The sequence below is a fragment of the Vicugna pacos genome, chromosome 9, assembly GCF_048564905.1.
Source record: "Vicugna pacos chromosome 9, VicPac4, whole genome shotgun sequence".
Taxonomy (NCBI): domain Eukaryota; kingdom Metazoa; phylum Chordata; class Mammalia; order Artiodactyla; family Camelidae; genus Vicugna; species Vicugna pacos.
This window is the reverse complement of record NC_132995.1, coordinates 64,639,549-64,664,737: the sequence shown is the minus strand read 5'-3', so window position 1 is coordinate 64,664,737 and position 25,189 is coordinate 64,639,549. Positions and strand designations below refer to the sequence as shown.

The following is a 25,189-nucleotide window of genomic DNA, read 5'->3' as shown; positions in this document are numbered from 1 at the left end:
GACCAGTTATTTTAAAAATCCTGGGTTGCTATTTTTCTCATCAATGTTTTCTATTTGGAAATTAAAAAGACAAAATTTCTCTATTGAGCAAATTGGCACTATGCTTAAAAGCAAATCTCAAGTCAACAATCCTGTTTAGATTTAGAATGAGGTTACCAATCCTTTGAAATTAAAACATTAAGGAAAACTGTATTAAATTGTAATTCAATGCAAAAAAAAAACCAGCATAAAAATTTTATTTATATAAATGAAAACACACATAGACTCGGCTCATAAGCAATCTTAGCCCACACTGGCTTCTCTTCCTTCCGATTCCTTTTGCTTTTGTGCACACGTTACATAATTAAGTGTTTTATATGTTTACCAGACTATTTCCTAATTGTTTTTATGACACTATGCCATACCATAATGAATCAGTGTGTAAGACAGAATATTAAAATATTTTATATGTACACTTATGTACATGCATTTATGCAATCAAGACTTTATGCCTGTTTCTACTCCTTCCTTAGGCAGAATATAAACTGTGGAGAGGGGCCATGTTTTATAATTAATGGCATTGCTGGTGCTTATTGTTGTACAAGACACAAAGACGGTAATGAAAAAAAGATTTCTTCTCCTTTCTTCATACGAGAAGAAACAGCAATGGCATTATATATCAATCCTACCCACCTGAAAGGGAAAGTGACCATCTTTGAAGATGTCCCTGCTAAGGAACAGTAAGACGTCCCCTCAGTGAGTGAGAAAAGACGGTTTTGAAGCCACATTTTTCTCTTTGTAATCAAGAGTTTAACAATGAGCACATGAGAAGCAGGAGCTCCCAAAAAGAACTCCTTTTTATCAATTTAACCATTATCTGTTCATTGACTTTTCAAGGTTATCACAAATCACATGAGTAACTTAAGATCAGAAGGAGGATGGGCACCTAAGCCTTTCCCATCTACTCCATCTAATCTTCACGCAGAACAACAGCCTGAATTTTTTAGAAGCTAGTGACTGTGAACTTAAATACAAGATGCTATGAGTTCCACAAATATGAGACAATTTTGCAACAGTCTAAAAACATGGACTTGATTAAAAGAACACACGCCCTGGTATACATTTTTGCCACATGCAAACTAAAATAAATCTTGTATCTTTCATACTAAGACAGAAGGAAATTTTTAAAGCTCAGTATTAAAATTTAATTGGTAACTCTGACCTTGAGTGCCACTTTAGGTGAAAAATATTACACCAGTTCTCAGATTTTCTTGAGATTTATGATCTCATGTTCTTGACAAAGGCCTTAGCACCTCCGTGTTCCTGAAATAATTGATCTGCCTCTTAAAAGTGTTATTTTCCTGAAACCAACACCTGTCTCAGGAAGAAAAGTACAAACTTATGAAAATACCTTGCTATATTTAAAAAACCCAAAAGAAATTGCCAGGATTTGCATCTAACACGTTACTATATTTATAAAAGCAGTCAAGATCACAGATTGATAAATTTCTTGGCACACAACAGAAGACAAGAAAAAGCAAACTCAACCGCAAAGAGATTGTAAATATTATTTATAAAGGTTAGTTACAATTATTAATAAAGAGGGAATGTTTTAAATGGGCAAGTAAGTCACAATGCAAACTCACACCTCACATCTTTCTTGGCTTGAATGGAACTCCGCAATACACGCTTTCAACCTTGGGAGCTCATCTTTCTTTGCTTCTTTACTGCAATCACAAACACTGCTAACTTCCCCAAAACACCCTCAACCACCACTGTCGATTGTGTCTCTTCTTAAAGATAAGCAAAATGTCTTGGAAGCCATCAGATAAGCAAGGAATAAGGCAAGTCTGGAAACGACTGTGATAATGTAACTTCTAGCTTCAGCTGGAATTCAACATAAAATTCTAGGTCTCTTTTCAAAGAAATAACTGGCAAAAGTTATTGATTCTCCTGCACATGACAAAATGTCCAATATTAAATAACCTGCCCTACCACAAAGTAATTACTATCAAAACTGCCATCTCTCAGCATTTACTACAGACTTGGCACTGTTATAAGTACTTCTCATGTATTAACTCATGTAATGCTCACAACCACTCTGTAAGGTAGGTGCTATTATTTGTCTCCCTTTACAAATGAGGAAACTACAGCACAGAGAGAAGCCAAGTGTCAAAGGTCCACAGCAAGGAAACAGCTAAGTTGGGTCCCCAGCCCAGGCAGTGTGGCTCAGAGCCACACTTCCTACCACCGGACTACTCCATACTCCATGAGTACACTGGTCCACTTTATCAGCAGGAGGAATTTAAAAAGCAAGAGAGCCAATGCATGCAGAAAAAGTATGCAGCCATTCATTAATTCATTTAACAAATATTAAGCACTTACTACTACTACTTCCAAAGAGCTATGCATTAGGCTCCTCTCCAAAACAAAAGGTCTACCGAGAAAATATATCATTGACCTTTGTACATGGCTCTGAAATTCGGTACTGGTGAAGTGGTTACCTCTGACCTCCCAAATTATTTAATCTTTTTTTTTTAATTTTTTATTTTTTGTTGGGGGGAGGCAGTTGGATTTTTATTCATGTATTTATTTATTTAACAGCACTGGGGATCGAACTCAGGACCTCGTGCATGCTAAGCATGCACTCTATCACTGAGCTATGCCCTCTCTCCTAATCACGTTTCTCTACCAGCCACTCTGAGGCCCTGGAAAGCAAACAGCGTGTTAACGTGGAGAAGTCAACTAAAATCGCTAAAAAAGATTGAAGCAACTTTTATGGTAAAAACAGTAGTGGCAAATAATGCCCCTCGGAAGCAGTTTGTCCAGACTGACGAAGTCTCGACTTTGTTGATCCCTTGTTTAAACACCGTGGAGTGAAGCATCTCCCACACAACTGTGAAAACCTCACCAGCAGCTACATCAGGAACAACTCAGAGCAAGACAGTTATCACGCAAGGGTTAGCTGTGAGCAAAAAAGCTCTGCCACGTGCCAACAGAAAGCAGCAAAGATGCAAATGACAACCAACCCTAAACACATAATTCAAGCCCAGCATCAAAAGACACCCTACGGGGAGAAATGGTTTTTGCATTAGGATCTACAACAGGCAAGATCACCAACTAATTTTTTTCTAAGTGTGGAAAAATGAGAAAACACCCATATATGTTTACTATACCTAATGGAAAGCTATAAATAGACACTGGTTTTCCTCAAACATCACATATAGCACCGTTTCTTCTGTATGTGTATGTTTATTCTTCATGGGGTTCTAAACACTCTGAATAAGCAGAAACACCAGAAGAGTTATACCCATAGAAAGCCATCATCTTTAGGAAAAGGAGAATAAAGTATTTTATTATGGTCCACTTTGTTGTATTTATAATCATGAATTCACCATACCTACCTTTAAATAATCTAGGGCTCTTAAAGATTTTGGCTATAAAGTACATTGTTAATGGTCAAATGTGCTCCTACTGACACACTATAAATATAGAAATGCATTTCCTTGGGGAAAAATAGATTAAGTGAAAATGCCCATGGAAGAGGAAATATTTTTAAAAATAATATTGATACAAAGTTTAGATAATTTTCAGAAACAGAATACTGTAACTTATACAGAATAAAGGAAAAAGTATTATGTTCACAGTCATGCACCCGCTGCTAAATGGAACAGAAGCAGTCACTTTTAAATATGACTGCAGAGCCTCCTGTAAAGGGCATTGTCTTGGGAAAGTTAGAACCAATAAAAACGTAAACCCTATTTTCTTTAATGGCCTTAATTTTGTTTTGTACTTAAAAGATTTAAACTGATCTCAAGACACAAGTGAGGCAATTTCTAGCCAGAGGCAACAAAGCTCCTATAAATCTTTACAAACAGCTCATAAACTGGCATGGTTACCATGGGTGTGGTTTCAGGTAAAAGCTGTAATACTTTGGAAGCTAAACTTTACAACGAGGTGAAGGCTGTTTATGATGAGAAAACAAAACATACAATCCAGATTATTTTCCAGCAAGACTGCTCTGTATTTCATGTTCCACTTGATTTACCACTGAGTTCATATATTTGGAATCCTTTAGCCATGAATACCTTTTTACCCACAATAATATGATCATATACATAACAAATTTTTGGTCAAACTCTGGAAGGCATTGCTTAATGGATGAAAAAATAATTATTCAAAAGTAACGACAGAGCCAACCTCATGATGTTAAACAGAGAACAAGTGAACGCTCTCTGCAGACAGAAAACTGGTCTCCAGGGAGGACACTTGTTCACCAAGTCCTTACATTCACTCTCCCATAACGAAATCGTACAGACATAGAATAAAGAAAAGGACTTTCCCAAGTGGGGAGGGTACCAAAATTGCCTGGTTTATGAACCCCACCCTCTTAGAAAATGTTGATTTTTTAAGTGCCAGTTTGCTGGTTGATTTTTCCCAGGTTTGGGCGGGAGCAGGGAAGGGTGTTGGGTACGTTAGCATTAACTAGGCACCCTGAGGCTGTTCAGTAAGCAAATAATCAGCTCAACTGCTGATTGTGGAAAGACTGTGGTGCTGATGGCTGCTCACCATGTGACCCTGTCCCGGGTAAATGATTTACCCAGGAGAAGGTTACCTCCTGGTCGCACATTATACGCCAAACTGCCAGGAACAAAGGCCAGCAATCTGTCTGATTTCTACAGCAATTCCCACACACTCTCATCATCACTTAACTGGAGAAATGATTATGGGGCTTAATCACACACCTGGATCCACCTGTCTGGGAGTTCTTCGGAGGCCATTGGTCCGTTTCTGTGCAGAAAGGCAAAACAAAGCAAAACAAAGATTCTGTATTACCAAATTGTATCATTCTGTGACACTTTAGAAGACTAATGAATGTTGCACTTTTTCCATTTAAAAAAATGACTAAATTTTTATCAAACCGCTTGGTTCCAAAGTTGGTTTTTATAATTTAATCTTTCATTTCTCCAGTAATGCCTTCCACTCGAATACCACTGAATTTGAGAAGTCATTGATACAGTGCTTTGGGAAAGAAATATCTTTTCATTTGCCGTCTCTGGGTATAATGAGTCATTTTTTAAAAAGTCATGACAACAGGAATTATGAAAACAAAGCCCAAGCAGCCATTCTTGCTTAGAAAATGCTCCCAACAAAGACATGCAATCTCCAAAACCCTACTGCAGCTGCTTCCGGGGCCTGCAGAGAGCATACGACCTCCAAGCAAAGATCTCAAGCTCTGATTTTAGCAAACACATAAATGAGGACGGTGTTTTAATTACGGATCAGTGCTCTCTGAATATTTTAAGAAACAAAACTGGCATGCAGCTTGTGAACCATGAAAGTAAATTCTTATTATAGAAAAGTTATCTGTAAGAAACATTGTGCACTACAAAAATTGTAGGTAAGACGCAAACCAAAAGAGGTTTTAAATCTTTGAAAATGCCTGGTTACATGTTCGATTTCATAAGCAATAAATTCATTCCTACCTAATAACTATGGTAAGCTCACTAATTAATAAGGACTTGATTGGTCACTTTTTGTTATGTAACTGGATGAAATGCTCAGTCCATAACTACCATGTTATTCAGACTTTCCCAAAAGCCACTTCCTTTCTGTGTGTGTTGGGGTTCGTGCCTGCGTGTGATGACTTCGTTTCATTCATGGCACACCTGGCTTTGCCAACCACACATAAGCCATGGGTTTTCCTTAGGGTTCTTCGTGTTCTCATTCACAGGCTAGATGGGTGAAATGGGGTCTCACAGCCTGCCAAAGGGCCTCAAAGCGGGTTTCAGGGTTCTCAGCTAAAAGCAAACTGAAGAAATCTTCAAAATATAATTTTGTTTTTAACCCAACTGCTTTCAAAATGGATTTGCAAAAGCCCGATCTGATCACTGAATCAGCACTAAGCTATGCTGAACAAGATGGATGGCTGCGCTGAGGGAAAGGAAAAAAGAAAAAAAACTAGTACAAAGAGAGCCGTTGTGAACGAGGAGAAGAAAATACTGCACTGGGCTTCTTAGTAGCCAAGCAGGCAAAGGGGAGAGCATGGTGAGCTACAGACCCATATCCCGTAACTTGGAAGAAAACTGCTTTCAAAAAAAAAAAAAAAACAAAACAAAACCTCTTTTCTATCAAAAGCGTTATAAAATTTTTGGAACCCTCTATATAAATGACAGCATTTTTAATAGGAAAATATATAATGATGGATGTCTGTGGCTGCGTACTTCCTACATTGCCCTCCACCTTCTTAATGTACAGCAGAAGCTGGCTTTCTATTACTCTTCGTCCTCCTCCTATCCAAGTGCTGGGAAGGCAAGGAAGGAATTCCACCTTTGAGCTTTATTCCTGGAACGCCTAGACTAGCACTGCTTAAGAACTATTAACTTAGAAAGTGAAAAGGAGCCTTTCAGTCCAAGAGCGATTCTCTGTGACCTTGCAGTTAGGATTAGCATAGGGAACCGGGTACAGTCAGTAAGAGTATGGACTCTAGAATCAGACAAAGCTCCAATTCAGACCCTGCCACCCGGCACCTGTTTGATCAGGAGCAAGTTAGAGTCTCTATGCTTGTTTTTTCATCTGTAAAATGGGGGTGATGACTACCTCCTTCACAGCATTTGTGGTGAGAATTAAATGAGTTAATTTATGTTAAGTGCTTCGAAAAGTTCTTGACACAAAGTAAGGACTGAGTGATAGCTTATTATTATTATTATTATTAACCACTGTCATTGTTGTTAATTTCATGATATTTTGAATGTCTGAACTCATCTAAATGAAAACTTCTTCTACTTATGTCTTGGGCTTTCCCTCCTGAAAGTCACTGAAAATCAGTGACCCTGAAAACAAACTTTTCTACGGGAAGAGTAGGCAGCGGACAAACTACAATCTGGTGCATTTAAAAGAGAATTTCAGCCACTCAGACCAAGTGCATTTGGAGAGTCTGAGATTTATTACACTTTAAAAGCACCTAAAAAGTATTTTATATTGTAAAAAAAAAATTGGAAATGTTTAGCAGAACGTATTTGAACAATTTTAAAATGCAAATTTCAATCGTCATTGTGCCATACCCCACCCAACACACTCCTTGCCCCGACCTATATTCTCAAAAGCCTAGGGCAGAGCTGGACAGGACCTTGTCCCCAGCAGGGAGAGGCAGGCACATCCAGCAGCCACCCCCGGGAGCTCTCTGTTACAGCCCTAGGAGATCGGGGCAATCAGTCTTCAGAACATTCTAGATCTCCTCGATCTACCTAGAAGAGGGGGAAATAAAACAACCAACCAGCCTAATTTAATTTCTTGCTTCATTACCGATTATTACCTTACTTTCTCTAAAAGAAATAAGTCCAAGAATCTTTCTTCTTGCCTCTTTTGGGAGAAACCTAATTCTCTCTGTTGATTTTACCAACAAAACAAGCAAAGTTTCATTTGTTCTATGAAACTGGCTTTGGTTCCCCTACCTGTGGTAAAGGTAGAGAAATCTACCCTAAAAAATAGATTTAAAGTAGACACGTGTTGAATAGATAGGCAGTGATAACCTTGCTTCCTGGAGCTACAAGTGGCTTCTGAAGGCCCGCTCTGGAACAGGATGCAATTGTATCAGGTGTGATTAGGGAGGCCCAGGGTTCCTGTGACTACTGAAAACTGACCTACCTTGAGAATGAAGTATACAATTAAAAATACAAATTCACAACCATGGTTACTGAAAGGGGTACAGAATAAGACTACAAACTGTTACATGGAGAAAAAGAAGACCTTCAGGAGAAGAGGGAGAAAACCATGGAGCTTACAAAAGGGCTTCATCATTTACTTCTGGGAGGCTCCTGAACATCACATTAGCAACTGCCTCAGAGAGTGAATGTATCTTCTACAAAGTCTCAGGAGGGAGGTTAAGGTGCTTCTCAACATTCTTTCGCTACACTTCTCCCTTAAGCTAATTAAAGTTTCCAAGTGGATTGGCCAGTATAAGAACTTACTATAATTATCCATCCAAAGTAGAGATTATTAGCAGAATCACACACTAAATAAAAATTACACTTATTATAGTCAGAAGTTAAACAAGTCACTAAAACACTGATGCTACATTTTAAAAAATTAATGTGAAAATTAATTCCTTTCACGACAGATTTACATGTAATTTTCAAGAGTATAAAATGCCTGGAGAGAATTATTTTGTATCATGTGAAAATTATTAACCACTTCTCATTAGCATACTTTCTGTCAATACGGCCACTTCACATTACTTATAAAATCAAGTGAAATCATCTTCCCTGGGGGGGAAAAACTTATATCTAATGGGATAAACGTAAAGTAAAATTGAGTTAAAGTTCCGAGCTTTACAAGGAAACCTATGTCAATAACCTAATAACAGTGTAAAAGTGGGAAAAAGAAGGCTGCTTTCCAAGATCTTTATTGGCACTGCTGAAAAACCCTTACAAGCCCAATGAAAAAATCTTACCTGTCGACCAAACACTAAAAGAAAAGCTTACGTTAATTTATTTTAGCCCTAGAAGAACTTGCATGGCCTATTTTTAAAAAATTATTATCTTGTTATGCATTCCTTGAGTTAGATCCTAAGTTCTAAAATACAGTCAACTGATGAACACTGAAAGGGTGTATATAAATTTCCTCATTTCACGTTCTTGATACCCGATATGCACAAATCATGTGCTTATGCAAAAAGTAGAAGCAATTACCTCTTATCTGACATCTCGCTGTACTTCTCATTACTTTTACCAACTATATAAATGCCAGCCTATTAAAAACATACTAATATGATGCCACTCTTAATGAGATATCATTGTTATGCTGTTAAAACAACAGAATTTATTTTGGTCATTCTTGTATTCTGAAATTCTCAGATTATTGTACTTCTGGCTCACATAACTAATCACAGACACTTTACATTTTAATTTCCTTTGCTATGAGTTTTTGGGAGGTCTGCTAAGAAATATATTACTTTCGGTTGAAGGCCAAGGCACTGGCTGTCTGTAATCTGCCCTGTTTTTCATTCTTTCATTTTTTTTTTAAGAGTTTTATTCTGAGACGTGGCAGGGATCACGTACTTCTAAGCCATTAGACCTCAGACTCTGTATTAAACCAAAAGGAAACGTTATCAGATTTTGATGTGATCAGTAAGACATGGTATAGAATCATGTTTGTGTGCAAATGGAAACCTAGTAGAAACATGAAACCACAACCTTAGATGAAGAACGTTAGAACTTTTTAGTATTAAGGAATGTTGGGCAGTGATACATTTCACAACAGGGAACGGGGGGCAGGTCTATCGACCTCCTGGGATGAGGACCACGTTTCTTTCTGTCCTAACTGAATCAAAGCTCTTCATTCCAAGGGAATGACTTCAGATGCATTAAGTCTTACAAGCCTCAGGGTTTGCGGAATTCTGTAGCTGGGAACTAGGAAAACGTACCCCAATATTAGTGCCACAACATTGCTACAATATTTATCTGAAATTTACCTGAATAAAAGAGTACCTAAGACTCAGAATGTCCCATTTCGCACACAGTCTTTGATTAAATATTCCCATTTTTCCTTTACCTAAGGTCTTCAGATGGTGGCTATAAAAATTCTTCTGATTTAACCTGTGCATTTCAGTCTTGAGAACATGACTGTTCACTTTATTTCTATCCATTTTAAAAGGCACATTTAACTTTCTAGAAGTTTGACACTGCTTAAGTTAGCAAACAATCTGAAATGCAAAAGCTATATAAAAAAATTAAATGTTAATCTTACCTCAGGTGGTTTGAGCGTCCCGTGTTCTGAAACAAATGTAAAAATTGGCATTGTCAGTCAGGTAATTTTGTTTGGTTAGCAATCTTCGCGTGTTCTCTGCAGCGCGGTAAAACACTGCTGCTTTGTTTTCCTAAGGATACCTGTAATATATTTCCAGGGTCCCTCAGGCTGGGCTAGTAATTGTTTTGCAACCGGCTTCTCTTGTCTTATTGGCTTGTCAGGGAGTGACTCATGGCACTAAATGACTTGTAGGTTATGCTTAACTTTTTCAATTGTTTATTAAGCAATTGTCAATCCAAACACACAAAGCTCCTTAAAACAGTGACTTGCACTAAGTTTAACTGCGTAAGAGAAAGCTGGGTGGGAACCTTTTTTTCCAACACACTCAGTTTTAAAATTCTAAACACAGTAAGTTACAAACATGTTACAATGACTATAACAATTGCATTTTTAACCCAGTACAAGATTGCATGTGAATTTTTTTCATTAAGTGGCTATAGATATTTTTTCTTTTTCTCTTTTTTAAATTGAAGTGTAGTCAGTTTATAATGTTCTGTTAATTTCTGGTGTACACTGCAATGATTCAGTCATGCATGAATATACATATATTTGTTTTCATATTCTTCTCCACCATAAGCTACTACAAGATACTGAATATAGTTTCCTGTGCTAGGCTATAGCTTTTAGTTTTAACTGGAGGTGGGGGGGGGGGGATACAGTTTGATTTAAAGATGGAAATAAAAAACCAACAAGATTCAATTCCAAGGCTAATTTTCCTTTCATCTCAGTTTGCCTGTCTATAAATAGAAACAAGAATCTCCATTGTATTTCAGTTCCTGCAAATGACTAACAGTCACGAAGGGCTGTGAGATCTTCAAGTGAGTAACATGGCAGAGAGCAAAGGGCAGCTCTGAAGAGTAAGGGCACACACTGCACGTAGGAAAACTGGTGGGTAATATTTTGGCTTCCTTTCCCCACATCCAGGAACCACTATGCATGTTACAATCTCTCCAGACTGTCAAGGAAAACACCTCTGCCTGTACTTCTCCCAGGCAAAGTGATCCTCTGAAGAAGGGACCGGGAAGACGAGACACTGATGGAAACTTCAGGAGAGAAAGGGCAGGGCTAAAATTTTGAGAGCTCTGTCAGCCTAAACAAACCTCTTACAGAGGTTCCAAGAAGCCGCATAACCCGGGTTCAAGGGGAAAAGTACCAGAACGCCTGACTAGCCATCACAGATTACTTGGCACAGGAAGACTGCCTGGGGCATGGAACAGGAGGTTTGTGGAGGTTTTGTTTTTTAAAGGACTATTCCTGATTAATGGAACTGAAGGTGCGCGGGCAAAAAGCCACCTTTCTGGAGAAAAGCCAAGTCCGCATTCCTTTGTCAGTTTCAAACCCTGTCACCCAGCTTTCATAGGTAACTGCCTCCCAAGGAGGCGTCTTTGCCAGGTCTGAAGTTGGCCTTTACAAAGGACAGGAAGCTATTATTTCTGGACAGAAATCTATGTCCCTTCTTTTCCCCTCTACTAGAAATAAGCAAAGTTTCAGAAGAAAGACTGCTTAAGAGAACTGGTCTGGGGAGAGGGTCTATGAAAGCACCATTTGGCTGGATACTGTGCCCAGATGCAGAACCCAGGTTGGGCGAACTTGGGTTCCTACTGGACCGGCTGTGACCTGTATCACTGGTTTGACCAGAAAGACCTATATGCCAGAATAGCTCTAAACTACTTTCTTCTTCTACTGAGAGTTAGAGAAAGAGCCTGAACTGGGAATCATAAACTGTTAAGAAGCACCACACAGGAGGGGAGTTTAAGTTTTCCATCCAAGGAGAAGGAGGAAAGCTGGTATTTCTAGATGAGCTCTAAAATGGAAAATTTTCAGTCTTTCCTGTTTATAAATGAGTGTGCACCTTAATTTCAATTCAGAAGTATCTTTTTTTTTTTTCCCTGACTTTCCATAGCAGTGTTTTTATGTCCTGGTGAAGTAGCTCTGTTAACAGTATGCTTTAACTGTATTTTATTTTTGGCATAAAACCTATGAGAGCCCACATGGCAGCAGTTGGCACACAGGTTCCAGGAGTGCATTGGGTTTTCTCGGGAAGAGGAAATGATGGTATCTAAGGTGACATTCTAGCTATGCAGGTATCCGCACCTCTTTACCCAGAAAACAGATCCGGAAACAGAAGCCCCTCACTAACAGGCCCTTCAAATCTTGTTGTGCAGGGCAAGCCAGCCAGCTCCTGTTATGAGTGAGCACTGACCACAGAACATAAGGGGGTGTAAGGTCCCGGCGAGACATGGATGGGACGGGCACAAAGTGAGGAATAAACTAGACTCAGCCGCCCGCCTTACCCAATGCTCCCTCCTTCATTCCTCCCACCTGCTTTTGTCTCCTGCTTTCCTGCTTTGTGTCTCACCAAGCAACCCAGCTGTCCTCGTCATTCTTAGTGGATGTACAAAGACCTGCTCTGCACAAAGCCTCCTCTCTGTAACCCAGAGAGGAAAATGGAAAATGGGCTTCATGCTGAATGCAACGCCAACTCTGAGGACCTGAGTCTTCCACTGAGGCTGACCCTCTCCCTTGCCACCACTCCCTGTCCTCATGGCCAGCACAACCCCAGCCCCAGCCCCACCCCCACCAGCCAGGAAAGAGGCCCTCTTCTTCCACAGACTTGACATAGGGCAGTTCTCACTGTGGTCTGCTCATGCTGGCCAGAGCCCATAAATAGTGGTTCTCAAAAGTCCGACTGCTTATTTTATCAGATTTCATGGCAGGGTTCTGTAAATTTCCGGAGGGTAGGGCAAAAGCCAGAAGACCAGAAATAACTCTTAGAATCTGTTCTGAGTTCAGAAATTCTTAGCCAGGCTCCTTTACTTATCCTTCTGTACTTGCTCCAGGGCCCTACCATTAAATTGGACTGGCCCCTTTACAAACACAATCTAAATTCCAATAACATACTGATGCAACAGCTTCTTAGCATCTATGAAAAATAACAGTGATGAGAGAGACGAAAACCCAGCTGCAACACTGTTTCACACATTTTAAAAGCAAAAGTCCCTTCAGGCTGGGAAAACAGAACCACCACCTCTTTGAATGAAGTATCCATGGAAAAGTTGCTCTAATTTTGAAGTCCACAATACCAGCCTTCATTTCCTCTTGATATGTACCCAAAACTACTTTGGCGGGCACTTGGTCTCTAAAAAAAAGCTCTGTGTGTCACAGTTCTGCATCAGGACTAGGTAATACCGGCTGATGATCATCAAATGTATTTTGACTGAATTCTGACCAAACGGAGAGGTTGCTGATTGACATCTGATTGAAAGGCCTCTCTCTCTCTTTTCTGTCTCTCTCTCTTTCTCCTGGGAACTTCCTTAGTAACTCACTGTTGCAAGTTCCAAAAGTTTTTAATCCTCAACTTGTCTTTAATCCTCAACCCTACAGCCTATTCCTCAGACTCCGATTGATCAAACTTAAAATGTTCTTACCCTTTCAAGAACCTTTCTAGATGGTGACGCACAGGCCCTCAAGGGGTTTATACCCTGCATTCTTTCATCATGTCCCGACTGGCTGAATGTGATTCAGAGAAGCCATGTTACTGCAGCGCTCGGAGCCTCAGCAGAACTCCATCATCAGCGCCAGCACAGGGCTCAGCGTGCATATTTATGTAAGACAAATGATTCTCACCGAGACTTTGGATTCACATCGTATTTGTTTAAACATAAAATCCAGTCCTATTATATTTGTTTTCCAATACTAGTGGCTGTCAATGCATACATTATTACACAACCTGCTTTGCCTCTTGTCTGAAGTCCTATTTCTTAAGACTAAACAAATCAACGTCCAGTAAGATCATTTGTCTCAGAAAAGTAAGTACCACTATAGCTTTTGAAGGAGCTTTGTCCCCATGGCTAACATGCTATTTTTTTTGAAATAGTAAAACAGAAAAAAGACAGTTGGAATGATTACATTTCTGAGGAAGTTACACAAATGCTATGTAAGCCACTGAGATCTACAGTAATTATTTTTTGGGGGAAAAAACTATCAATAATACTTGGAAAGAGGCTTTGATTTCAAGTCTTTTTAGGAGCTCTAACAGGAATCCAACCATACAGCTTCCAGTTCACTTTAATAATTATTAATATACCACTAAACCGACCCAAATACTTCAATGGAAGGAGTAATAACTACCTTTGAGTATAAAATTGTCTTGATAAGTCAAAAAGAGAACTAATTTTCGTAAAAGGCTGTAAGTAATGTTAAACAGAACCAAAGTCATTTTTTGGTTATGAAATCAATGATCAAGCCTCAGTTTATGTAAAAATAATGTGATTAAAATGCCTAGTGGTAGAAGGCTGAAATAGAATTGTATCCTAAAAGTTTATTTCTTATGATAACATACTGCAACATTATTTATAAAAGGGCCATTTCAGATGCCAATCTGGGGTGCAAGTTCCAGGTAGCAATCTTGCAGGTTTAAACCACTAGGATACCAAGACAGCTTCCTTCCAGTTGGGAGTGGCTACAGTCGCACAGGAGCAGCAGCTGGCCCAGATGAAAGAGCAGTTAAACAGATAAGCAAATGACGATCTGCGTCGGTTAAATATGAGAGCAGCTGGGGCTTGCACTCCCACCAAAGGAAAAGCTGCATTAAACCAAAGTCGCCTGCTCCAGCGATATTTGCCCTCCAATGTTACTTTCTCTGTTTAAAACCAGAGGATGCAAAGCAAGCTGTACTGATCAATGTCAGGGTGGGAAGAGGGCAAAAGGGGTTTAGCCGTATATTCTAGCAGGAGAGACAACACAGATGTCCCCAAAGGTTGCAGCTGATGACTAGATTTTCCTGGTGATGCACCGTGAGACAGAAATGCCACTCTAGCATTACATCAGCTTGGCAGTGACTTGTTGAGAGAGTCACACATCCTGGGGTTCATACTGAGGCTGGCAAGTTTGGCAGCACACTTCAGAGTCCATGTACGTGTGGATTGTTGAGGTTGCCATGGTGAATGTGAAGGAGTCAACCCAAGTTCAGGGAGAAAGAGAGTGGGACCGCCTGCTCTTTATATCCATGCAAATCCTCAAATGTTAAGACATAAACCAATCACCCAAGCTTCAGATTTGTTTCCAAGTTGCAGTTTGTCTCATAATACAAAAAACTAAACTAAAATAAACTTACAGGACCTTTTTTTCATGCTTGAAATGTACTTGAGTTAATAATCTGTCATAGTCAAATATTAATATGAATGGATTACTTCCTTCGTTCAGAAATGCACTGCATTTTTGCCAAGTAATTATTATTTCGAGGATGAATGAAGACTAGATAAATTTAAGGGCTATAGTGCATGACATAGAAAAGGTTTCTGAAACCAAGAAAGGGAACATCCAAAAAAGCCTTAACTTTCACAAAAAGAAGCGTGAAAGAGCTATTTCAAATGCTTAATGGTTAGTATTTAGCCACACCCAACACTATCAAGGATTGTATTGGGGTTGAAATATTCCTATTTGGGGAAAAGGAATAACAACTTGATATTAAGCACTTTGACTTTGGACTTGGTACTAAGGGCTCGATACAAAAGATAAGAAACACGTTCCCTCCGGTGAAGGAGCATATATCCACTAGAGGGAACGGACAGTGGCACAGATGCTCACCAGACAGTCCTTATGTTCCACTACTTGACCGGCCCCCCCTTGTAGTTAAGTTGAGGTCATGTCACTGGTTTTGACAAATGGATTTTTGATGCTATAAAAAAAAAAGTGGAATTGCTCACTTCCAGTCCACAGGTCCTAAGAACAGCAATCCCGGAAGCCATGTGTTGAAATGACAGAGTCACCAGACAGAACGAGCTTGGGTCCTCAAGTCATTGCTTAGAAGGGAGGAACCCACAGCAGACAGTGCATGTGCGAAAAATAAGCTCTGGTGTGTTAAAGCCACTGGGATTTTGGGTTTTTTTCCAGTTACTACAACACAGCCTGACCTTGGCGAACACATAAAACCTATGCACAAACTAATTAGAGAATAACTGAGTGCAGACCACTGCTGGGTGGTCAGGGCGAGGCTAGATGACTGGCAAAGCGCTTGGAGAGGAAGTAAAAGAAGGGTAGATCTCGAAACTGCAGGGAGAAAAGGGAGCATATTTCAGGGAGAGGAAACAGTAAAAACCAAGTAAGAATGCTAAAGATGGGACTGACTGGAACAGGGAGTAGATTTCTCCAGAAACAGGTATTTTTGTCACCCAGTGTTCTATGAGCTGGTTCATTCTCTCGCTACTTATTAACCTAACCCAAGGGTCCCTTGTCAAAGGCCTGATGATTGATGTTCAGGGCCTGAATTTTTCCTTGAATAAACGCTAGAAAGGAATGCGAAAGGTCTACCCAGCTTTCTGTCTTCCATCCTTAAGGTACCAGCCAGGGATTCAGATCAGGTTTTTAGTCCACTTACCCCACACACACTCGCGCTCTAGTCTCTGCAAAGATAAAACCAGACCCTGTCCAATCTCCCACAGCCTCCAGCTTCTGGTTCTAGGACACTAGTGACTTCCAGGGCCCAGCAGTCCCGGTACACTACAGTTCTACTCATTAACCTGTCCATCTGTTTATCGGTCTGTCCACTCACTCATCTGTCCATCATGGCTTTCCAGAGGTCAGAATATCAGTTAGGCATGGTTCTTATCAGCGAGAGGTTCGCAATCTAATTGAAACTTGAACATTATTCTGTGAGGAACAGAAAGTATAGTGAGCAGGAGAATGACCCATCAGACTTGATTTTAGTGAAGATAATGTTGGAAATTGTACAGAGACAATGCGAAATTAACAGCAGGGAGAAGACCTGTAATTGTCCGAACAATAGACAGTGAGTTATTTTTAATCCGTAGCAATACCTTATCAGTGGATTCTGGAGCAACCTAGGAGGAGGACTAAGAAGAACAGGTAAGTGGATGAAGATAAGGGAGGGGGTAAGTCAAGACTGACACCCAGGCTTGGGTGAGTGGATGGTGGACCTTTAACTAAGGTGAGGAAGAGGAGGAGGAAGCTGATGGTAGTGACCAATGAGGTTGGTTTTTTCCTTTTTTCGGGGGTGGGTGGGTGGTACTTAGGCTTACTCATTTATTTAATGGAGGTACAGAGATTGAACTCAGGACCTCGTGCATGCTAAGCATGCACTCTACCACGCTATATCCTCCCACGGAGGTTGGTTTTAGTTATGTAAAAGTTGGGGTCCCTGGAGGACACCTGGAAAGGGATATGAGAGAGGAAGATGGAAGTTTTGAATCCAAAGTTTAGGAGAAAAGCCTTAAGTGGAAATGGAGCCTTCCCTGCCTGGGCTGTAGGTTATAGCTAATGCCAGAGAAATTAATCAGATGTCCAAAGGATGACACGGGGGTGTGGGGGGATGTGAAGGGGAATGGTTAACAGTGCCAAGTGATAGAGAAAAGTCAAGTAGGGTACAGCCCACAATGTGGTGACCAGTGGAAATGGCAGTTACAAGATGGACTGGAAGATTCTGTAGCCTTCGGTCAGCCCCTGGGTTACTGCGTCATTTTGTACAACCAGTACCTCTTCTCCAACTGACCATTTCCTTATCCATAAATACGTATAATGCTGAATTAAGATGCTCCACTTTTGGGAATGGTCTTCCACCCCACTATCCAACATTTATAACAACTTAGCTATTTCTACTAGCCACGGTTTTCCGGACCACAAGTGGACTCCTATCTCACAGTGTGCCAGCTGGAATCTCTTTTTGTCTCTTGAGGAGAATACAGTTAGACTGTATTAACCAGTGGCGCCATAAAGCTCTGTAAGGTTGGGATCAACCATCTCATATCACCTATGATTTAATTTTATGGGGGAACCTGGATTACGTAAGAATGTAAGTTTGCCTTAAATCAATACTATTCACTTGCTTTAAATATGGGAGCTGGGATGATTTCCTCCAAATCAAGTTCCCTCTTGAGTTCCGTCCTCCATACAAAAGCCCCAATCAAGTAAACTGTGTCTCCAGCCTCTGATATACCATGTCCTTCCTCCTGCCCTCCTCCCCTACACCTGCTTTTCTCCAATCATGCCACTCACAGAAAATCACCTTGCTGAACTGCTGCAAGCAATGACTCCTGGAGGTGGAAACAGAGGCCTGTGCTAAACTGAAAGAAATATTGGAAACTGGGGTTCTCTGCCTGCTGGGAAACAGCCCCTAAAGTCTAGCTTGCCCGTGTCCGCAAAATCCTACCTGTTTACCACACTCATCACCTGCTAAGCTCAAACTCACACTCTACCCGTGATTCCCACCTACACCAGGGCAGGAAGGGGTGGCAGGTAGCAGAGAGGATGCCATGACTTCCAACTTTCAGAGGGTTATCTGATTGGGAGTCAGGGAGAGAAGGCTGCAGACAGAGCTGTGATGGAAATTCCTCCTCTCTTCGATGACACAGTCCCTTTATTTCTAAGGGCTGCACAGAAAATCCTAATCTAAAGGCAGAGAAGGGAAGCCTCTTGGGCAGGTTCTCGCCACTTCACATCACCAATTAACTGACCATGAGCATTCAATGCATCAGTCTCTTACATATCTTCAGCACAAAAGGACAGAAAGAGGAGAGAGGATGAGAATAAGGACACAGATGTGCAAAACAGAGGGAGAACAAAGGGCAACACAAGGATGCAAGGCAGAGAGAGAATCAAGAAGGCAAGAGAATCATGTTCCAAGCTGCAAGAAGCAAATTTAGCCGAGGGTTTCAAAACACGTCTTCCTGCTTTATAGTGAATTAAATAACAAAGTTTAGAGAATGGGGCTGCCTTTTAATGAATGAGTGTAAGTAAACATTATCTATAATCTGCAAGACACATGGTGTAATTCTTAGCTCCCTTATTTTCATATTTTTATGACTCAGTTTCCTCATCTAAAGACAAGAGGCCCGAGAGCTGAAGGTGTCTACCTTTCCTCGAGCCGAGACACTCCGCGGGGAAAGGGCAGGCGCAGTTCCCAGAGGTGCCTGAATTTCTTGCAGCACTTCAGAACATTTAAAACCAAAGACATTGGGTAGTTACTAACTTAACTGAATTTAAAAGCAGATTAGAAAATCTCTCCCTTTCACAGAGAAGACCCAGCACTTGATCATGTACGTGGGATGGGGGCTGTGCGTTTGGCGCACAGCTAATTCACAGGACTGGTCGCCGGCCCGGGGCTTAAGAACAAGCTCAGGAGCTGGCCTGTCTGGAATGTCGGCTCTACTAATTAAGCAAGGTAGACACGTTACTTAGTTTTCTGGGCATGTGTCTCATCTGTAAGGTAAGAACAGCAACAATACCAACTTTACAGAACTTTTACAGGACTAAGTGAGCCAGCAGTGCTAAAGCACTCAGAGCAGTACCTGGCACTATAGAAGTATTTATTAAAAAAAAAAACTTTAAAGGCTAGCTGCTATTATCACCCCTATTTTACAAGGGAAGAAACTAAGGCTTAAAAAAAGCTAAGTAACTGGGGACCAAGGTCACCTAGTACATAAATTGTGGAGCCGCATTCCAACCAGACCAAGCCTCCAGAGCTGCCAGGTTTAATGCCTCTCATGCTGTCTCCCTGCACAGAGCGACTCACCCACCAGGAGAGGGCGCTGAAACGATGGCTTAGGGAATAGCCCACTCTTGCATCTGGCTAGACCAGGAATTCCCAACTGTTTCCTATTGACTTGTTTTTAGCCAAAAAAGTTAAAAATTTGAAGTCCTTTTAATGTCATTCTTGTGTATCACTTCAACGACTGGCGCTCACTAATTTCTCTGCACACATTTGCTCAACCATAAAAACAATCACGATGCAGACTAAACTCATTCCTTTAAAAAAAACTGGCTTCTCAACCTGACACCTGGGATTAAAACACTGAGTTCTGGTTGTGCCCAGGCACTCTGCTATGCATCAAGGTGATTCTAGGTGAACCTCACCACAGTCCTCTAGTTTCTATTTCACAGCTCTGGATGTTTAGGTAACTTCTCGAGGCTCATGCAGCTAGCTAACAGCAGAGCTTTTTTTTTCAACCATCTTTGCCCGATGGTCAGCTACTCTCCCTACACTATTCCCTTAGGAGGCAAGAACCCTGACAACCATGGGGTCACTTTATACTCCTCACAAGACTGAAATTCGTAAGACAGAGCTATGAGGTTCATAAAAATCCATTCACCGACCGTAAGCAAAGAACACGTTAATTGTCCTCAAAGAGATGAGAGGACGGGGCACATAAACATGGAACAACAGAAATTTAAGCGATACACTGTATCAGCTAGGCAATTAAGCACTAATAATATGATATTTCTTGTCTAGTTTACAACTTTGTAAACCATTTCTGACCTTCGGAAACATTGTTAGGTGCTAATCTTGTCTCCGTTGCCTGACAGGCCTTGAGCGAGTTGCATAAGCACCATGACCCCCAACAGAAACATCAGAAATGGGGAAGGGCTGTTCCAAGGACTGAACGGTTCCGGGCAGGCGGGGCAGGCACAGTGCAGGTGCTCAACTAATGTCCGGCTCCTTCTCCTGCAGGTGCCCACGCCTGGCGTCGAGAATGGCTCACGGGGCCATGAAAATATGTCCACTGAAGGGGCCGAGGGAGAGGGCTGTGCTGTGATCTCAGGCCTCTAATAGGATTCACACCTTTTGTACAACTGCCTATTTTCTGAACTCAGCTCTGAAATGAGCTATTATTCTCTGTTTCACTCCTCTTCGTATTATTCCAAATAATTCACTGTCCACCTTTCCCTTTGGGAAAATCAAAGGTTGACACGGCTACCTTTTGAACTTAAGCTGTTCAAGATCCTTTTCTTCTGTTCAAAAGTTTCACTGATTTTGAAAGGTCTTATTGATAAAACACAGAGAAACTCGAGGGAAAAGGACAAAGAGAAAGAAGAAGAAAGAGAAAGAAGAAAGAGGCCAGAAAAGAAATAGAATGAAGAGGGCTCGGGAGGCACAGAGAGAGGCTAAAGGCTACCGAATGCATAATCGCCACCAGCTTTCGAAACCAGCTCAGGTCATGGTCACCAAGTATTGTTTTTAAAAACCAAGGGGAAAATATTTACACAAAATCCAAAGGATACATGCTCTTTGTTAAATGCTCAAAAATGACAATGTATTCAACTCATTAATTCACGAATTAATCTGTGCGATGTGTACTCCTAGCAGCATTAGCATTTCTGAGATGAATATTTAAGAGAACAGGGGAGAAACTTCAGGACGGAAGACAGAAGTGAAGTATTTTTGTTTGTTTTGGTTATGCAACTCCGTTTGTGTGCTCTGGTTGTATTTATACAGTGCTGATGAGATTTAAGGGTTGGGGTGAATGAAATGGGTGGCATAGAACCTTCCAGGCCCCTCTTGAAGCCCTCAGCCTCCCAGGAACATATAAACGTCACAAGAATTTCACATTATTTTCTAATTGTGCTCATAAACCATGGTTTCCAAGGCTGATACGTTATAATAAACACATATTAAGAGCAAATTAGGCCTTAATTATGTTTAGCAAGTTTTATGTTCTCATTAAAAGCAGAATCACAATGATAAACATGACTTACCAGCAGAATTAACTCGGCCACAATTGTCTACTCTCCCCAAACATTCCTTGTGCGCTCTTGCGCCACACTTAAAGCACAAATAGCCTTGATAAAATGTTCCCCTGCGAGGTAAAATAAGAGTGACAGGTTAAAAGGTGCTAAATTCTGCCTCCAGGAAAGCATTAGTGCCGGAAAGGAAAACTCGGGAACACAGAGGTACGCAGAGCCCCTTCGTGCGAGGGAGAGAACCGTCTGGGTCCAAGGCCAAGGAAAGACCTGCTGGGTCCAAATGGTAAGGCGATGATATCCCCCCGGGAGAACCTTCTGGCCAGGACCTCAGAAACGTCTGAAACATTTAGCAAGTACACTGGTTCCTTAAAATTGAAGAGCAAGACCAGGCAAACGTACCTCAGGAGCATCTGGCAGACCTTGCAGGATGTCACCCGGTTGAAGGTGTGCATCTTGAACTCATGGAAGTTGGAGTCGGCATGGTCTGGCCTTATGTTAGACCTACACAAAGGGAAAAAGGAACGTCCTCAAGGAAGGTTCCCAACGCAACGGCAGTCCAGTCATCTAAAACCTCAATTCATCCACATAGCAGGCAGAGAGCTGATTCAGGCAAAGGGGCTATTAAACGTGCAGTGTTTTCTAAGCCAAAGTACGTTTTGCATCAAATCTGCTTGTGTGAGAACAGGCGACGTGTAAAGATTTAAACAATCCAATCCTCCTCAGAGCTGAGCGTTCCTGGGAAACTTTACAGAACGGCCATGTAGGTTAACCTGTCAGGAAAAGCACAAAACCTGCTGGATATTCACGCTGTGCAAGTTTCTTTTCTCCTCACAACACCTGAAACAGAAACCGGCTGGAGAAGGTGGGAAGGAGGGGAAGAGGGTGCTGCATTTCTCATGGCCCGTCTCTGTGGATTAGGTAATGATCTCTAAAAGTGAATAAAATCTTATCAAAAGTTTTGAAACAAAGCATCATCCGATCATTAAAAACTTCCTCCCTAACCAACAATTCACTTTCCTTGCAATCCAAATAAAAACTGAATTATTTTATCATTTATATTTTATTTATATCATACAACATGCAAAAAAATTAAACATATTGCAAACTGACATTCACTGTGCATTTACGCTGTGCTGATACTGTGATAAAAACATGATGTGTTCACTACCCCTCACTTATCCTTCACACCAGTCCTAACTGCTAGGCGCCAATAACATCACTAGTTTACAAAGAGGCAAACTGAGACTTACTCTAAACTAAAGGAAATAGCAGAGCTGGAAGTCCAACCCACATCTGCGCTCTTAGTCACCAAAGCTATAGTGAAAGGAGGAATTCAACAATGTTCACCTTAATATAATTAGATGTAGGGTCTAATAGGTATGTTGGAAACAGTTAAGGTTAGCCATGTCCAGAGGATTTTTAAAAATATTATTCTTAATCTGTCTATGTCACAGAAGAAGGCAGCAAAATTAGGAAAGAAGGTTAAAGTGGATACAAATCAGAGGTGCACCTAGAACGCTAACACGATGCTCTCTGAGATGTTACAAGCGATTTGAGGGAATGTTGGCAAAGTCCGGGATACTGATGAGCTAGGAGCCCCCTTTTATGGAGCACAGCGACTCTCAACCACACGAAGCCTCGGTGTAATGAAGCGTAACACAGGCGGGCGAGCAGGCATCGATCTCTCAGGTACCAGGAGGAGCCTTATGAAAAAACATTCACAAAGGCGATCGGAGTAGCAGGCAGTGATGCAGAAGTGTCAGCGAGGTCAGCCTTCCAATCCATCTGCTGAATATGAGCGTGCTAAAAATGAAATCAAATATTAGTGCCATCTGGGATTTCTCTGCTCCGTGCTTCTGGCGGCCTCACTTTTCAGGAAAACGTTCTGCTGCACGCTGAAAGGCACGGCCATTTCCATAGAGGGCGTTTTTGTGTTGCTGATTAAAAATTAGAGAGTTCTTCTTCAGGAAGGGAGAAGGTGAGAAAAAATAATGATCTAGAAACAAAACTCTCTTCACATTGTTCAGAAGACGTTTGATTCTTGAGTCCCTACAGTCAGGCATTGATAAGAGCACCAAAACCCATTTTCTTAGCCAGGACGGGCCATTGTTCATTTCTCCCTGAGCATCAAGGTGACGCAGTCAATACAGGAATTGTCAAATACTGGCTTCGGTCCTGGGAACTTGAAGAGTTCATCAGCCTGGAGTTTTAGAATAAAACTAGGTCACCTTCAGGCAGAAACTCAGGTAAATAGATACCAAACAGGTAACAATTTAATTAATTTTAGAAGTCTGCCTGGGACATGGGTGGAATATCTTTCTCTTAGGGTCAACGTGAATTGTGTGTGTGTGTGTGTGTGTGTGTGTGTGTACACCATTTGTATTTAACACTTCCAACAACTAATTAAGAATAAGTTGACCTTTCCAAAGACAAAAGCTGAGAGGAAGATCACACAAGAGGTTAAAAAGAAAAATCTTCCATAAGGAAAAAATTCAGAAAATGTTGTTAACAGTAGTTGCCATAAGTTAAATGAGACTTGAAGTAGTAGGGTAGAATGGTAGAAAGGAACTATTGGAAATTTTCATTTTTTTTAAACTGGGACTGCATATTATTTTAAAAAATTTTAAATCAAACACTAAAGAATAAAAATTAACTCTATGACCCGGGAACTGTTACTGAGAGACTGTAGAATATAAAAGCACAGTTGAGGGACAGGAATCTGAAATTAGACCACCTGGGCTTAAATCCTAACTTGCAAATCACTAGCAGGGTGACCTTGGGCAAGTCAGTAAGTACAAAACAGGAATACTAATAACATCAAATTCGTAAAGTGAGGTAATTTATGTAAGGTGCTTAGGACTTCGCCTGGCCCAGAGTCGATGTTCAGTAAGTCTTGGCTCTAACTTACAAATTGTTGATTCCAAATGCACATAATAATGATGTGATCAGGATAACATTTTATGAGTGGTGAAGAGTGTTGTGGTGGTCTTGGGACTGAATCTCTAGAGGGTTCCCATTCTTTGGGGAATTTCATTGCAGGAAGGTTGTTACATGCTCGGTGTCCTTGCGACCAGGAAATCTATAAACGATGATTTAAGCACAACAAGAAATGAGGTTACCCAGGAAAGGACATGTATGAAAAAGCCCAGGGAATTAGATGAAGTCCTATCACGTGCCAACTAAAGAGAAGATAGATGTCAACTCACAAGGGGATGTACCAACCAGACAGTAAGTTGGCTGGATGAGAAGAGCTGAAAAGGGAGACTGGAGCAGAAGAGGATAAATATCAGGTTCATAGACTGAGTAACACAAGGACAAAAACGATCAAAAGAGGTATTTATTGCATCCCTCTGATGTACAAAGCACACTGACTCTTTGCGTATTTTTTTCACATTTACTTCTCACAGTAAACCTACAAGGGGGAGTCACTCATTCATTTCATGTTTATTGAGCATCTACCATATACATAGGCCCCAAAACAGGAACAGAAAGAAGAATCCTTTAGCTGGAGCCCAGTGAGCGAAGCGGGGAGACGTGGGAGATGAGGGAGGAGAGGCCGGCAGGGGCCAAGGAAAGAGGTGAACGCTTATACCGGGATTGGCATCCCATTTAGTTGACAAAAGAAAGGAAAAAAAAATCTCTGTGGCTACTATGCAGAGAATTCCCTGCAATGAAGCAAGAGTGGACACAGCAAGACCAATTATGGGGCTGGGCTGCCTGAAGATGAGAACTGAGGATCCAATACAGGTCACCCCTCTAATGTCACTTGCTTGGCCATGCAGTTATACATAAGGGATTTCATTTTAGTAACCTGCTTTGATATATTACAGTTTACTTATGAGAACTCGGATGGAATTTCATAGATTTCTCAAATAAAATGTTTCCATTTCTTTTGCTTCAGAGAGGGTCCGTAATTACTATAATT

The 25,189-nt window shown here is 40.9% G+C and overlaps 1 protein-coding gene across 7 annotated transcripts in view; it reads right to left on the bottom strand.

The window, feature by feature from the left end:
- Nucleotides 1-25,189, bottom strand: part of VAV3 (vav guanine nucleotide exchange factor 3) — a 387,336-nt gene that overhangs the window by 101,342 nt on the left and 260,805 nt on the right. For all 7 annotated transcript variants that reach the window (XM_072968102.1, XM_072968098.1, XM_072968101.1 and 4 more), the window contains 4 exons: nucleotides 21,664-21,765; nucleotides 21,277-21,377; nucleotides 9,727-9,752; nucleotides 4,725-4,770 (listed from right to left, as the gene is read on the bottom strand). In XM_072968102.1, the coding sequence (XP_072824203.1) occupies nucleotides 4,725-4,770; nucleotides 9,727-9,752; nucleotides 21,277-21,377; nucleotides 21,664-21,765 (275 nt within the window). The remainder of the gene's footprint in view (nucleotides 1-4,724; nucleotides 4,771-9,726; nucleotides 9,753-21,276; nucleotides 21,378-21,663; nucleotides 21,766-25,189) is intronic.